At 34.5% G+C, this 16,135-nt stretch overlaps 1 protein-coding gene across 4 annotated transcripts in view; it reads right to left on the bottom strand.

Moving 5' to 3' along the window:
- The window catches only part of DST (dystonin), a 611,236-nt gene that overhangs the window by 31,458 nt on the left and 563,643 nt on the right, over positions 1-16,135 (bottom strand). For all 4 annotated transcript variants that reach the window (XM_036768011.1, XM_036768012.1, XM_036768013.1 and 1 more), the window contains 4 exons: positions 15,739-15,945; positions 12,354-12,473; positions 7,092-7,261; positions 3,786-3,945 (listed from right to left, as the gene is read on the bottom strand). In XM_036768011.1, coding sequence (XP_036623906.1) covers positions 3,786-3,945; positions 7,092-7,261; positions 12,354-12,473; positions 15,739-15,945 — 657 coding nt within the window. The remainder of the gene's footprint in view (positions 1-3,785; positions 3,946-7,091; positions 7,262-12,353; positions 12,474-15,738; positions 15,946-16,135) is intronic.

The following is a 16,135-nucleotide window of genomic DNA, read 5'->3' as shown; positions in this document are numbered from 1 at the left end:
TCAGGAGGACCTGAGTTCAGATCCAACCTTAGACACTTACTGGGTGTGTAACTGTAGGCAAGTCACTTAATCTCTGCTTCAGTTTTTATAATATGTGAAATAAGGTTAAAAATAGTACCTACTTCCCAGGGTTTTGAGGATAAAATGAGATGATATCTATAAAGTGCTTTGCAGACCTTAAAGAGCTATGTAAATGCTGCTATCATCATCATCATCATCATCATTACAGTAGGCTGGTGATCTTGTGATTGTGAGAACAGGGAGAAGGTACCCAACATAATCTCTGTATCTCAAGCTGAATCCCTTAATTTGAAGGTGTTTTTAAGAAAAATCTCTACTGATCTTGATTCATATTAATGGTATGTCCAAGTAGGACCATGGGGGAATCTTAAGAAAGTTCCCACAGTTGTATTTTTAGAAAATGTCTATTGTATTACATTTATACATTTCTTTTTCTTTGCAACATTTTTTTTTCCAAACATGGCAGTTTACATCCTTTTCTTGCCATGCTTCAGAAGCCGTAGCAAAGTTTTCATTTTGCTCAACTTCAGGCATAGGGTGTGTTTTGCTTTAGAATTATTTAAATAATAAGTTATTTACCTTTAAAGTATAAATTATCATAAAATATAAATTTTAATTAACATTTTTCTTTCATTTATCCTTACTGGTACAGTATTTATTTTAGCAATGCCTTATTAAATCATTTTCTACCATAATCTTTGCTTAGACACCCATTCACACCATGGCATAATAGCTAGTGTTCAATGGGCATTCAGTAAATATTTGTGGATTGAATTAACATGGCAGAGAAAGGATTTTTTTTTGTGGGCATAGAGTAAGTAGGAGGTCTGGAAATAGACCCTAGATTTTCTTGGGCACAGCCTAAAATTTAGCATACAAGACTAGATGTCTCAATCAATATAGAATACTCTACGAAGATGCAGATTAGTTATTTTTAAGAAATAATCAGAAATCTGTGTGATCTCCAACCTATTATATATTTTTGCACAAATCTGGTTCTACGCTACACTGCTTATATTTTGTTATGATAATAAAATCACTTAAAAATCATTCTTCTCAGCCAAATAACTAGTTTGACTAAACTGGTTAATCTAATGGTAGATATGGTTGTGAAAGATACTACCTCTGTTATACGAACACAGTCCTTGAATAACTCAGTGCCATATCCATATGAGAATTTCCAAGTTATTATTAATGCATTAACTTTTTCCCTTGATATTAGTTCCTTTTTCCTGATCTTGAAAATAAAATAGATACCTAAAAATTGGATGGGTTGGTAAATATTTGGGCAATGAGAAAACTATATTCCTACCAAAAAAGGAACATTACAGGTTCTTTACCATCACTAAATTTATAAGTTGAGTAAGCAAGAGTACATAGAAAATTGTTCTTAACAATTAAATTCAACAAATATTTACTTAGGGCCTACTATGGATAGAAATAAGTGGGATTAATATAAATTACAGTCTTGAAATTTGTTGCAGATCTAACATATACAGTTTATCTGGCATGTATTTTATTCATGGAAAAAAAGAATTATCCCTTATCTTATTATTTCTGATGAGTATCCATATGGGGCAAAATAACAGGTGAAAGAATTAATTATAATGAAATACAGACCAAGCATTTTTGCTTACATAAATTATTTTGGATTTTCTGACATATAAAATGTAAAGTGAGACTTTAAAAAAGTGAAAAAAATCTATCTCAAATTAGACTATCCACAGGAAAAAAAACCCAAGCCATTTTGATACCACCATTTTTATGTTTACATATGGTTTAGACTTTTGGATAATACAATCATTTATAATATCTCATTTGGCCTTTACCTATACATAAAAAGAATACCAAAAACTTAATATGAATTGGATGCATTGAAAATGACCTCTAACTGGTAGAACATTTTAATAAGGATGCTCAAAAGATCTATGGCAAAATGATCTTCTTGCAATGATTAATGGCTGAATCTTTCATAATAAATGTCATTGTCTAATAAAGTGCTATCGTTCAAAGTGCAGGGTCAAGAGACTTTTTTAAGGAATGAAAGGAAATCCATCTATTGACCTGGACATTAGCTTCATGGTTCATGTCATATTTCACATATTTATATAACATCCTCATTTGAGGTCACACATAGAATGATCTTTAGTTTTACCATACAATAGCTTAAATTAAGATGCAATATGATGAAATCTTAATAAAGTATTTTTTCAAGGAAAAATGTTTAAGTTTTAAAGAAGAAACACAGCATTATATAGGTTTCAGGGCTTTTCACTAAAAAGAAGTTCGGGATTGTTAGAAAGGCAAACCCCTTTAAAATTAACCAAATTGCACAATACATTTCAATTATCATTTGCCCAATAAAGAAAATTTATATTAAGTTTTTTCTAATACTTTCACCCACAGTCAACACTTTATTTCAGTAAAAAGGTCTTGAGTTTTCAAAGTATATTTATATTTAGACATTATTAAACTTCTTTTGTTTGTATAAATGGATTTTATCATTTGTATTTTTAAACAGCTTCCCAAAGGTCATTCTTTACAAATTCCAATACTATCTTTCATCATGCAAGCCACCCAACCTTAATACATAATTTTATCCATCAATTTAAACAACTAGCTCTCTGTTTCCTGATAAAGTGATTTAAAAGCACTTAACCCAAGACAAATAGATGTTTGGGGGAGTTGTCTCCAGATCAATACTGAGACATCAATTTGTTAAGTGTTAAGTCCAAACCACTTTGCTCATGTGACCTACTAGTCAGCTGTATACTCTAATGAATGATTATATTATCCTAGCTTGTTTAGGAATAGATAATGTTAAACAGTCAAAGTCTTCATTAAGTCAAAACATGTCCCATGTATTAATTTCCCCTCTTTCCTCAAAATCTATAAGAAAATTAAATTTCTGATTTTGTGTTACGCAAATCCATTTTTTAATGATTGGCTACAATATTTGGTCAATGTTAAAAACAAAATGGTTTGGGTGACTGGTTCACATTTTAACTGACAGAGATTAGACCTGTAATTTAATTGGTATAAGTAACTTCCATATGAGGATATTCATTGTACTAATGCAGGTTGTCACCTCTTCTACAACTTACAATCTTACAAAGCCACCCACAGCACTAAAAGTCATATGTTAGAAGTAGAACTTCAACCCAAGTCCTTCTTTGTTCTGAGGCCAGCTCTTTAACCACTATGCCATCCGTGAAGTTTAAAAGCACATCATGACAGATACTTTTGTAAAAAATAAGATAGCATACTGAACTTTTTCCTTTTCCAGTCACCAACCCTCCATGACTTTTCAAAAAGATAGTTTACTGACAACTTCAGTCAGATTCTAAGAGAAACAGCATTAGGGTCCATTTCACTAAAATGTATTGTATACAGTTTTAAAAGCATTATAAATTTCCTTCTTCTGCTTTTTTCCAGTAGTTTAAAATGTACAATGTGCTCAGTGATTTTTAAAGCCCTCTTAGTATCACACTTTCAAGTTATATCACATTTTTTCCCATAAATATGGTGATTCTATCACTAATACCCAAGGATTAATATGGTCATTAATAATTCACTTTTATATAGCACTTGTAGTCTTATTGAATGTTTTCTTAAGAGCAACCTTACAATGCTGTTTATAAAAATTGTCAAGGTTGGCCTACATTCAATTGTATTTTTTCCCTCTTTCTATTCCTACCAGGATAAGTAAACAAGATAACATAGAAAGTTACACTAAGAAGGCAGTATGAAGTATTTATCAATACCTTGTGATTATCTATCAAATTCATCACTAAATCCATGTCTCCATGAACTGGCTGATCTTCTGCCAATTGAGGTTCAACTCTATACAGCCAATCAATGAGAGCCTGCAAGGCATCTGTGAATTGTCCAGAAAATAGCAGGGCTTCTTCCAATTTGTTTTGCCTGGAAAAAAATGTCAAGTGAAAACAATTAATCTTATTTATTTTTTTAAAGCAGTAAGACACATCTGAACTAACCTCTTAGGAAACTTTAATAGTGACCAAGAGGAAAGAAAAATCTTAAGAGTGCTGATATAAACAAAAGAACAGTTGAATGCCAAAATTTGAAATGTAATTGGTTTTTCTTCATGTATCCTTCCAATATTGTCCTCTTTTCCTTAAACATACTATGTAAGGCAAATTACTACATTAACATTTGTCAAAAAAATTCACACACACACACACACACACACACACACACACACACACACACACATATATGCATACACACAGAAGTTCTTTTAGCTCCAATTAACTCTGGCCTTCCCAGAAATCTGCATTTCCCTTCAAAATACTGTGAACATGCTGACTGTGAAGTTCACCAAACAGAATGATGACAATAGGGGTTACCAGGTCTAGGGTGAAAGGTTTTAGTAAGGAGAGGAAGAAAAAGCTCAAGGACGAAGCAGAAGAAATAGCAAAGTGAGTTTTCTCTTGGGTCATCATTCTACATACACCCATGCAAACCCCCTAATGGAGTAACAGAGGCTTCTTCCTCTGTCTACTCTAGATAGCTTCATCTTTCCAAACCCTAAGATGTTCTTCATTGATTTTGGTATTGGACAAGAAAACACTTCTAACACCAATCCAAATGTTGCCCCCATGGGGGGAAAAGTACTACTAAAGAAAGAAGGTAGTTGATCTAGAAATCTGCTTTCTTTTCCCCTTAAGCTCTCCTGGTCTCCCTCATGCAACTTTTAAAATGAGAGAATCTTCACCAACGAAAGAAAATTCCAGTTTTTCTATGGTTATTTTTCATGAATTCAGATTTTGGGAAGCCTCCTGGCTTTAACATCTCCTTGGTAAATGCTTGAAAAGGAAAAAAAAATGGATTGGGGTATACACATGTATACAAACATACACACACAGATGAACAGCCACCACAAAGGAAAGTAATCTTAGCAATCCTTTTAGATTATGCAAAATGACCTGGTATTTACGTATTTGTTTTGTAGAAATGTTTCATATCCTTATATATGTATACATTGTCTCTCCTAATAGAAAGCAAGCTCCTTGAGGGCAAGGGCTATTTCATTTTTCCTTGTCTTGTCCCTGGTGCCTAGTACAGTGTCTGGCACCTAGCAGCTAGGTACTTGATAAATGTCTTTTGATTTATTGACATAGGAAAACTTTTTTGTTATGGCAGCCTAGGGACACAAAGACAAAAATTAAACAATTACTGCCTTCATGGAGCTTACCTGCTGGGAAAACAATATGAGTATATGCAAGATATTTACAATATGAATACCATGTCATTTTGCATAATCTAAAACTATTACTAAAGCTTCTTTCCTTCGTGACTGCTAAATTATGTTTCAATTATGAATGCAATGCCTAGTATATATCGCCTCCCACACATAGTAAGCACTCCATAAATATTTATTGAGAAGAATGCCTTAATTCTATGGAGCTATTAATGCTTAAAATAATGTAGTCAATTCACAATCTGCTTATTGTTAAAAGTCACTTTTTGAAATAGAAGATAGATTTTATGTTATTCCAACAATAGAGTTAGATAAAATAAAATTTCATTATCAAGTGAATACTAAGAGACAAGAGATAGCAAAATTTAGGCCAAATATAACGGGCAATGTTGGTACTGTATACTGAAGTTAAAGTGCTCACCACTCAATTCTGTTAATATTTGTTAAACTACCAAAAAACACCTGGTAAACTACAAGAGTAGGAAGTAAGGTAGCATCAGTAGTAAAAAAAAAAAAGGCTTTGCTTAACTGTTTTGGGAAATTTGAGAAAATTAACTTACAGGGATGTTGGTTTAGATGTTTACTGAGTGTCAAATGTGTCAAAAGAAAATTTACCAATGTATTTTAAAAAATCTTACTGCAAATAAAATGGCAATAACATTCCCACTTATCTAATAGAGATGTTATAAAGAACAAATGAGATAGTATACCTGTAAAGCACATCGGAAACTTTAAAGTGCTACACAAATTTTATTTAGCGTTGTTGTTATTGTTATTAAAACTATCTGCCTTTTTGTTAAAGCCTTAAGTTTTCTGGGTGTTGCCATCTAGCCTAACACTATGCCCTAAGAACCTAGTAACTAACCTCTTCTATGTGTGTTAGCTCTTACAGAGCTAGCTCAGTGTTTGGGAGGCTCTGAAGAAAAGTATGGGAGAGAAGAGGTATTAGACTGACTACCAAATTGTCCTGTCAAATCATACCAAAATGTCTACAGAGCCATTGTGCTGACCTCATTGTTGTATGCCTGTGAAACCTGGACAGTCTACCAGTGCCACGCCAGGAAACTGAATCGCTTCCATTTGAATTGTCTTAGGAAGATTCTGAAGATCCCCTGGCAGGATGAGACACCAGACACTGAGGTCTTTTCTTGAACTAAACTGCCAAACATTCAAATTCTGCTTTAGAGAGCGCAACTCTGATGGGCTGGCCACGGTTGTTCAAATGAAAACCGTCTGCTTGCCAAAAGGATTGTTTTATGGAGAACTCACACAGGGCAAGTGCTCACATGGTGGTCAGAAGAAGCGATACAAGGACACTCTCAAAGTCTCTCTTAAGAACTTCGGAATTGGCTATATGACATGGGAGACATCGGTACAGGACTGCTCAGCATAGCATGCCCACATCAGATAAGGTGCTGTGCTCAATGAGCAAAGAGCTCAAAGAAAATGCAGGATGCTTAAATTTAGGGAATCCACCCCAAATGTTCACATGGACTATTTGTGCCCGACCTGTGGTAGAACTCATATTGGTCTGATCAGTCACACTGAAACTTGACTCTAGCATAGTTATGTCATTTTGGTCCTCTTTGGGAACGAAGGACAACAACCTACCAACCAACCAATCTCATCCTATTAGAATGCCTACTCCTTGTTGGCAAGGACTATTTTTATTTTCTGTTGGCATGCCCAGGGTTTATCACAGTATTTGGCACTGTCACTGTGGTAATCTCTTAAACAATTTAGTTCTTGGATGTTTTCTAATTAGTTCATTCATTTAATTTAAATTACACTCAATTTGTTGTATTTTTTTTTAAATTTTGAAACTATTTTAAGAAATTCATTTTACCTTTCCACAGATTTCCCACATATAGTGTCCCATTTATCTCTGAGCTCACTTAACATATCATCCAGTTTCAAATTGTCATCAGTCAGAGAGGTTTTCTCTTTCAGAGAACGTCCAGTTCTGTTTGTGGTGTCATAGACAGAGTGTTTTGCTCCAAGTGCTTTCTGGAACTCCTGCATATTAGAAGTGGAAAAGATATATGATTAATAAAGGCGTGAGAGAAATGCATTAGAAAAAACTTAATCTGGGCAGCTAGGTGATGCAAGTGAATAGAGCACCCGCCCTGGAGTCAGGAGGACCTGAGTTCAAATCCGGCCCCGGACACTTGACACACTTACTAGCTGTGTGACCCTGGCAAGTCACTTAACCCCAATTGTCTTGCCTTCCCCCTCCAAAAAAAAAAGAAAAAACTTAATCACAATAATTGGGACCACAAATGATTAATGAGCTCAGAAGATAATGAAGCACATCAATTTTAAACAATGGCATAACAGGAGTGTTGAGGCTCCATATGTATGTATATATACATATATATGTATATATATACTCATATATATGCATATATGTGTATGTACATATTTATATATATATTTACACACGTACACATATATTCATACATATATGTATATGTTTATATATTTACACACATACATATATGTATATATACATACACATCTGTGTATGTATGTGTATATATATTTGTAATTTTAAAGGCTATCTATTCATTTATAAGCAAAATTTCTTAAAGTTTCTATAGTCTTGAAAGAAGTAATTTAAGAAAATATGAATCTGGTGAAAATGTAAAACTATAGTGATACAGCATGTATAAAACAGAACTTCTGATTTATAATTTTTAAAAATTTCAATGAATTTGGAAGATGGTTAATTTTTTTAATTTCTGATTCCTCAGGAACTTTTTAAGTAGATGTGGTATGCACACCTCTCACTTCAACAAATTTTTTTCTTAAAACTTCAGATTCTCCACCATTCATTCTGTGTGTTCATTATCATGGTGGTTCTTCAATGCCCAGAGTAGGGACAGCACATGTGGGACTGTGGGATAGTGATAGTACTGGATAAGAAAAACATATACTTGCATAAGTAATTTGGCATTTCTTTTTCATGTGTGTATGCCTAATAACTCATGTAAGTTATAAGGTATTTGCTCCAAAAAAGTGTTTACTGACCACATTAGATAATTTAGGAAGGCCATAGGGTACTGCTGGTATGTGGTTGAAGGAGTCAGGGAGGACAAGCTTAAGAAATGTGAGGGAGAGTTGACTTACTCTTAGAAAAACACAAAACCACTCTAGGGATAGAGAATGTGCATGTGACACCAGCCAGAGGACATAAGCATATAGCATGGTACTGGGCACATTTTAAGTACTACATAAATATTAGCTATAATAATAATTAATATTACCATTCATGATGTTCCCACTCTGAGTAAACACTCCATGTCCCTTGTAGCTATAACCATTTATTGTTCAAAATATTATCTGTTAGAAGTGGGATCACTCCCTAAAAACAATGAATTACAACTGCAAGAACTTGGCCATACCTCAAACTGATGCTACAGCTGGGTGACCCTAATGAAGCCTTTCACAAAAAGTCACAATATCATATTACATGATTCATCTGAAAATAGGATAAGAAATTTGCTGTGCAGGATCAAAGATAGAGAACACAAACAATGTGCATTGTACTTTGTAGTTGTGTAGCTTGCTTACTCTGCCTGTTTTAGACATTATTTCCTAGTGAAAAGTGTTAAAGGGAAGGGCACAGATTCATTTTACTGATAAATAAATGAGGAAGGAAACACATGGTGGTTGAGAACAATCACTAATGTTACAAATAATTTTCCAAATTCCAAACTAGATTCTAGCAGTACGTGGAAGTTAACAAACTTGAGAAGCTTCACTACTCCACTTATCTGATGTTTCCTGTCTGTCATTTAGCATCCCTCCCTTTTTATAGACTGGCCAGTAACCTCATAAATCATTCGGATGCTTTGGTTATTTCCTATGCTACTTTACTACTTCACCACTAAAGCCAATCCAATAAATCTGATTGACCATTAAATGTTAAATATAAAACATGCAGGGATTTTCATATTTGTACTATTTTAGTAGGCCTACCATGGAAAAAAAGGGGTAATCTATTTTGCCATTTCCATATGGTATAGAAAGATGTTTAATTGGTGGGATCATTGACTCAAGCAATAAATGCCTGCAGAGTACCATCACCTCATAGGTGGCATTACAGAAGACCTTCTATTGATTTCATCACATAAATCTAAGGAAGCCTTTGGTCCCTTTAGGAAGAAGGCTAAGAGACAGGAGCAACTAGGCTGCTGTCATCATCTAAGAATTTTAATAAATAAATGATATGATTCAGAAATATTATCCTTATTCAGTCTATCAATGTTTCCTGCTTCATATGCACGATGCCAAGCATGGAAAGAAATGGTAAAAATCATACAGATTAACAAACTTTTTGAAACTATCTTCAGTGTTGATCTTGTATTAAGTTTGAAAAATCTATCTTCGTTGTAGCAAATATTCAATTTAATAGAGAGGCACCATACAATAATCAAATTTAGGAATATCAAGTCCAATAACAAGAAAAATCAGTATCACCTTCTGTGACATTTTATGTAACTTTTCTGAGATACAATGTATTCATTTGAAAGGCCCTTAAATTTTTAAAAGAAGTGAAATCAAAGCATATTTATCTAGATATTGGTATTTGCTTTAAAAATCCTCACCTCCCATGGATTTCTCAACATTTTACAATGTGGCTTCTGACCTCATCGCTTACGTGAAACTATTTTTTCCAAGATTTCTGCTTATGTCTTAATCATTAAATTCAATGCCCTTTTCTTGGGCCCCATCCTTCTTGACATCTGTGAAGCATTTGACACTGTTGGTCACTCTCTCCTCCTTCACTGCTGTCTTCGCTCTGAATTTTCATTCTAGTTAGCCTACCTGGGTGACTGTTCCTTCTTAGTCTCCTCTCCTGGATTATCATTCATCAACTTGCCCACTAAGTTTGGGTATAATATAGAGCAGTAGTAACAAACTCAAATAGAAATAGGGGCCACTAAACCATACATAAGGATCCCCATACATAAACCATCCCTGTGGGCACATGTTAACTTTAAAAAGCACATATTATCTAAGTTCTATTATATATTTATTTTGTTTGATAGTTTCTAATTACATTTTAATCGGGTTTAGGCTATACTCAGGAATGTTGCTGGTCACACGGGCATGTGCTTGACATCTCTGCTCTACAGCACTTTCCTTGGTCTTTGGCCCTTCTTTTTATACTCTCTCAGTGATGTTTTTGGCTTCCATGGATTTGGTTACTGTTTTCTATGAGGATGAATCCCAGTCCAAATACCCAGACATCATCTCTCTCTACTGAACTTTAATCCCACATCTTCAGCTACCTGTTAGACATAGACATTAGGCATAGACCAATCTATGCCATAAGCATCTCAAACTCAACATATCAAGAACACCGCACAAAAGGACTGCATGCCCTGCAGGACAGTTCTTATAGCTACCACTCTACTTGGTAACTTCTATAAGCCCTAGTATGCTAATGAGCAATTCATAAATATGATATATTCTTAACTCAGTTTTCAAAGCTTATAAAAATGTTGCTACAATTTGGAACTATGCCCAAAGGGCTATAAAATGTGCATACCCTTTGACCCAACAATACCACTTCTAGGGCTGTATCCCAAAGAGATCACACAAGGGGGAAAGGGACCCATATATACAAAAAAATATTTATAGCAGCTCTTTCTGTGGTAGCAAAGAACTGGAAATCAAGGGGATGCCCATCAATTGGGGAATGGCTAAACAAGTTGTGGTGTGTGAATGTAATGGAATATTATTGTGCTGTAAGAAATGGGGAAGACACAAACTTCATAATAACCTAGAAAGAGCTACATGATCTGATGCTGAGTGAGACAAGCAGAACCAGGAGATCATTGTACACAACCACAGACATATTGACTCTGTGATGACTGACTGTGATAGATTTGGCTCTTCTCAGCAATACAAGATTCAAAGACAGCTCCAAAGGACTCATGATGGAAGGAGCTATCTACATCCTGAGAAAGAACTATGGAGTCAGAATATGGATTGAGGCAAACTATCTGCTCTCTCTTTTTTACTTGTCTCTTCTTTTTTGGTTTTGTTTCTTCTTTCTCATGATTCACTCCATTGATCATGGTTCTTCCTTAAGACTCGACTATTGTATAAATATGTTTAATGTGAAGGTATATGTAAAACATATATCAGATTCCATGCTGTCTTGGGGAGAGGGGAGAGGGGAAGAAAATTTGGAACTCAAAACTTGTAGAACTGAGTGCTGTAAACCAAAAATAAAAAAAAATTTAACCTGTTGCTACATTTTTTAAACTACTTAGAAAGGACACCTAAATACATTGATTGTGCTAGAATCAGCCTAAGAAGGAAATTTAGCGTTATGTATAACCAAATTTACATCAATATTGCAGATAGACTCTAACCTATGCAAAGCAACAATCATATTTCTGAGTTCAAATATCAAAAACACCATTTTGGGCAGGGCAAATTTTTCCCTTTTTGATTGGTTTTAAGGGGAAAATTTTTTCCAGGTAGAAAATATATAGTATGGAAAGATATAAGTATTATTTATTCAAGAATTATTCCAAATCTTGATAGTAATTTTAATTGTCTCCACTTAATTCACAAACCATAATTCTAAATAGAGTGGAAATTTTAATTGTCTCCACTTATTCACAAACCATAAATCTAAATAATTACAGTGGCCAATTAAAAACAATGGTTTAACCACTGCAAATTCTTTACATATTTTTCTCTTTTGTTTGTAGACAATTCCATTTTCTAACATGAAGAAACCCTATGTGTTAGCATGTTGAATTGTCTTTCTATATAACAACTAATTTCAGAGATCCTAATGAATATTCTATCTTAAAAAAGGTTTCTGTGTGGAGGGTATATTATTGCTATTTGAACAATCTGGAAAACAGCTTTTTATTTTAGACATATGGAATTGGAAAGGTCTTCAGAAGTCATCTAGTTCAGATATCTAGTTTGGAATCTGACACCACCGTATTTAATCTGGCACTAGTTTACATTGAATAGTTCTTTTCTCTATTGATTCAGACAAAACTTGACGAGTTGAGGTTGGAAAATGACATCACAATGCAATGAAATAGCTTCCTTTTTTCAATATTGGACTCACTTTGTGTTGTGTAAGTTGTGTCTTTATTTTATCTGGATCATTGGCAATTTCAAGCTCTGAATCCAAAGATTTCTCTGATTCTTCTAGCCATTCCATGAGTTTGCTCCAAGCTTCATGGAACTACCAAAAGACAATAACAACAACATTATTTTTACATTATATAAATTTATATAAGATAAAAAGTAACTAAAAGAACTACATATATAGAATCTGCGATCTTTCCACATTCCACAAATGAATACCAAAGGAGGGTTTATATTTTTGAATGATTTAAATTAAATCTAGTACGTCCTCTGAAAGATAAAAAGGGTTTAACAATGACCAAGAGTTTCATGTCTGAAATACATAAATGTGAACCAAAAACTTGAGAAAGCTGAAAGGCGCTATAAAAGGAGCTACAATAACAAGAGCTACTACTAGTTGTTTTAGCTAAATAATTAAATTAGTGTCTAAGGGAATTCCCCCTCCTCCCCACCACTTTTTCACCCTGAAAAGGTTTGGTATTCTTTAGGGAATTGGGAGTTTTTTCATTCCTGATCGTACAAGGGATACACGGGAAGGGTAGACAAATTTGCATAGAATCGGAGACGGAAGGAACTTTGAAATCTTCTAGTCCAACACACTCATTTTACAAACAAAGAAAATGAGGCACAGAAAGACTAAGGAACTTGTTCCCAAGGTCACACAACTAAATGCAATTATCTTAGATAATTTACTTGAACTATTTAGTAATAACAGCTGTAATACGGGCATGGAATTTTAGTTATTTAGTCTATTCCCCTCTTCTTATAGCTGAGAAACAGGCTCACAGAATTGAAGAGGCTTCCATAAGGTATTAGAGCTTTTATACAGTCATTGTTAACATCAGAACTAAAACCTAGTTCTCTTGGTTCTAGAGTTTAGAGCTCTTTCCAGACTACCGCATTCATACTTACAGGAAATACAGTCACTGACGCTGTACGTAGAAACACCTTTATAGAGAGTCTATAGTTTACAGTGTGTAGAAGCATAGTATTCACACATCAAAATCAAAATATATGGCTGGTAAGCCGATAGTTGGAAATTCAGAACTATTTCTTCATATAAAAGGCATTGTAAATGGTAGGTAAGTTTCCAGGCTAGGCAAAAAAAAAAAATCCTACTACCGCTAAATACTGCAAGTTTGCAATGTAAAGAGGGGGTGGAAAAGTGAAAAAGAGAGAGCACAGAGAAAGAGGAGGGGAGAGAGAGAGAGAAAGGGGGGAGGGGAAGAGGGTGAGAGAGAGAGAGAGAGAGAGAGAGAGAGAGAGAGAGGAGAGAGAGAGAGAGAAATCAAAACTGTTTTAACACTAGTAGTGTTAACAGGGATAAACAACTAGACCTGCAATTTAATTGGTGTAGGAAACTTCTAAGTTAGGGCACTCCTTCTACCAATGCTGGCAACTTGTGGTCTTAGAGAGTTGCCCAAAGTACTGAGAGATTAAGTGAGTCACACAGGTACGCAGGGTCACATAGGCAGAGCGTGACATAACCAGGACATAACCATTTTCCTAGTTTTGAAACCAGCTTTCTCTGCATTGTGCCATTCTAGTCAATTAAGAAATCACTTTTTATTCATGTTGAATCCAGGCATTTAGGTAAAACCAGACTTAACTACAAGAGGGGCACTGAAGAGATTCTGAAGAAGAATTCCTGCTTTTTCAGGATCTTTACAGGTTGAAAAAGGTGATTTTCTTTCCCTTGTCTAATTTTACTTCAAAATTTTGTTTTTCTCTGGTAACAGTTTGCTACTAGCAGTACTGTTAGTTGTTGTTCATTTGAGTCACTCATGTCTGAATCTTTGTGACCCTATGGACCATACTGTCCATGGGGTTTTCTTGGCAAACATACTAGAATGGTTGGCCATTTCCTTCTTCAATTAGCCGCATTACCCATACCCTTATCATCACGACTTAGGTACTTCTTGAGAACAGAGAGGAAGAGGTTTTTTGGCCTTTTTAATGGGTTACCCAGGCAAAAATTGAAGGGAAAGGGAAAATGAATTTAAAGAAATATGTGTGTTTGCATGTGTATGCACATATATAGGATAGATAGTTATTGCCTGCACACAGAATTAGCTAAGAAAATAAATGTTGTGTATTTATAGGAGGGGGTAGAAGAAACTGGCCTTGGGAAAGACCTCAATCAGGGAATTCCCTATGCTTACCAAAGACAGTAACTTTAGCCTAGGACAGCTTGGTTGAAAGGAATTCATAGTATTATGTAACAAGCTCTATGTAAGAGACATTTTTAATGTGAGTAATCATAACTCGCAAAATGCCTATGATAAAAAAAAACGTTGTGTTCTGTACCAAATTCTACCCTTTATATTTGTTGGGGTGGAGAGGTCCTGGTTAAAGGAATCCCTTCTTTTGTATTATAAAGTTTCATGCATAAGCCACCACAGTCTACACTCCCATGACACTAAAATTGAAGGAGAGTACTCAAAGGATCCATACAGACATAAGTGAAATGTGACTGAATAGGGCACATAAAGTACAACAGTGGCAATTCTACAATTCAGTCTCCATAATAAAGAACGCCCTTAGAAAGAATAAATTATTCCCCCCAACCAGCCAAGGTAGCTATCTTCCTATCAGAAGACAAGAGCTAGCTATTTTCTCTTATAAATAGAAATAGTATGGATTGTGAAAAGATAAGAGGAAGATGCCTTGACTTTTTTTAATACACAAAAGGATATATATGATGTTATCCCAGCATTTTATCCAGAAAAATCTAACCAAACATAAAGGGCTAGTTTAAAACATTAGAACGGTTTAGCAAGTGGTTATGAGATAGAACTCTTATAATGCTAAAGGGGAAATATAGATTTGGCAAACAGATATAGATAGGACTTCCAATAAAATTCAGAGAGAAGAAAAGTCTTAAGAAGGTAAATCATTAGACATATTGAATAGTCCTCAAAGGACCTTGTCTTGAAGGATAGACATCCATCTCTTTGCAGAAATTTCATCCTTATGACTTAGCAAAATGTAGCCCCATAAATAACTACGTATATTAAGTAGGTCATGAGCAGAGTTTAAGGGGAAAAAAACTTAACAACCAAAACCAAATAAAACCTTGTTTTGTCCTTAGAGATGATAATAATAGCCCTTGTGGAGATAGACTATAATCATTCTTTTCAAATTATTCCATACGACTAAAAGCCAATATAAAGGCAGAAAGTAAAGATGTCAGTACTCAGAGTACTGCCCTTTAACTAAAGAAATAACTTCCTAGGCTCACAGCAATGATTTGTTATCTCTATTTCAATCTGCAATAAAAAATTTAATAACACAATGATTTTTTTAACAGTCAGGTATGAGTTATTGCTAAATTTACAGTTTCACACAAGCTACTGAATTACCTGCTTCGCTCTCTTCCGGGCATCATCAAGAGCTCGTCCTCTTTCCACTAATCGTTGGACAACTTTTTCCCATCGACTCTGTACACTAATCAAGAGATTTTTAATAATGACAACATCTTGTTTTTGGCTAAAATATTTCAGGTGGGTTCCATTTTTGTCCAGCTCTATGATCTGATCACGATGAGAATTTACTTCATTGGCAAAGACCTTTCCAAAGAAAAGCATTATATAGAAATCAGTTTTTTCTATGTTTACATAATATATAACTACATAAATTATAATAACTACAAAAAATTACAATAAACTTTAGGGAAGCAAACCTATAATGCAAAAAAAAACCCTAAAATGCAGGTTTCTAGAAACGAAACCTCCCAGTATCTTGGCAAGGAGAAATGAA

This window comes from Trichosurus vulpecula, chromosome 7, assembly GCF_011100635.1.
Source record: "Trichosurus vulpecula isolate mTriVul1 chromosome 7, mTriVul1.pri, whole genome shotgun sequence".
In the NCBI taxonomy this organism is placed as follows: Eukaryota; Metazoa; Chordata; class Mammalia; order Diprotodontia; family Phalangeridae; genus Trichosurus; species Trichosurus vulpecula.
This window is presented reverse-complemented; position numbering and strand designations above follow the sequence as displayed.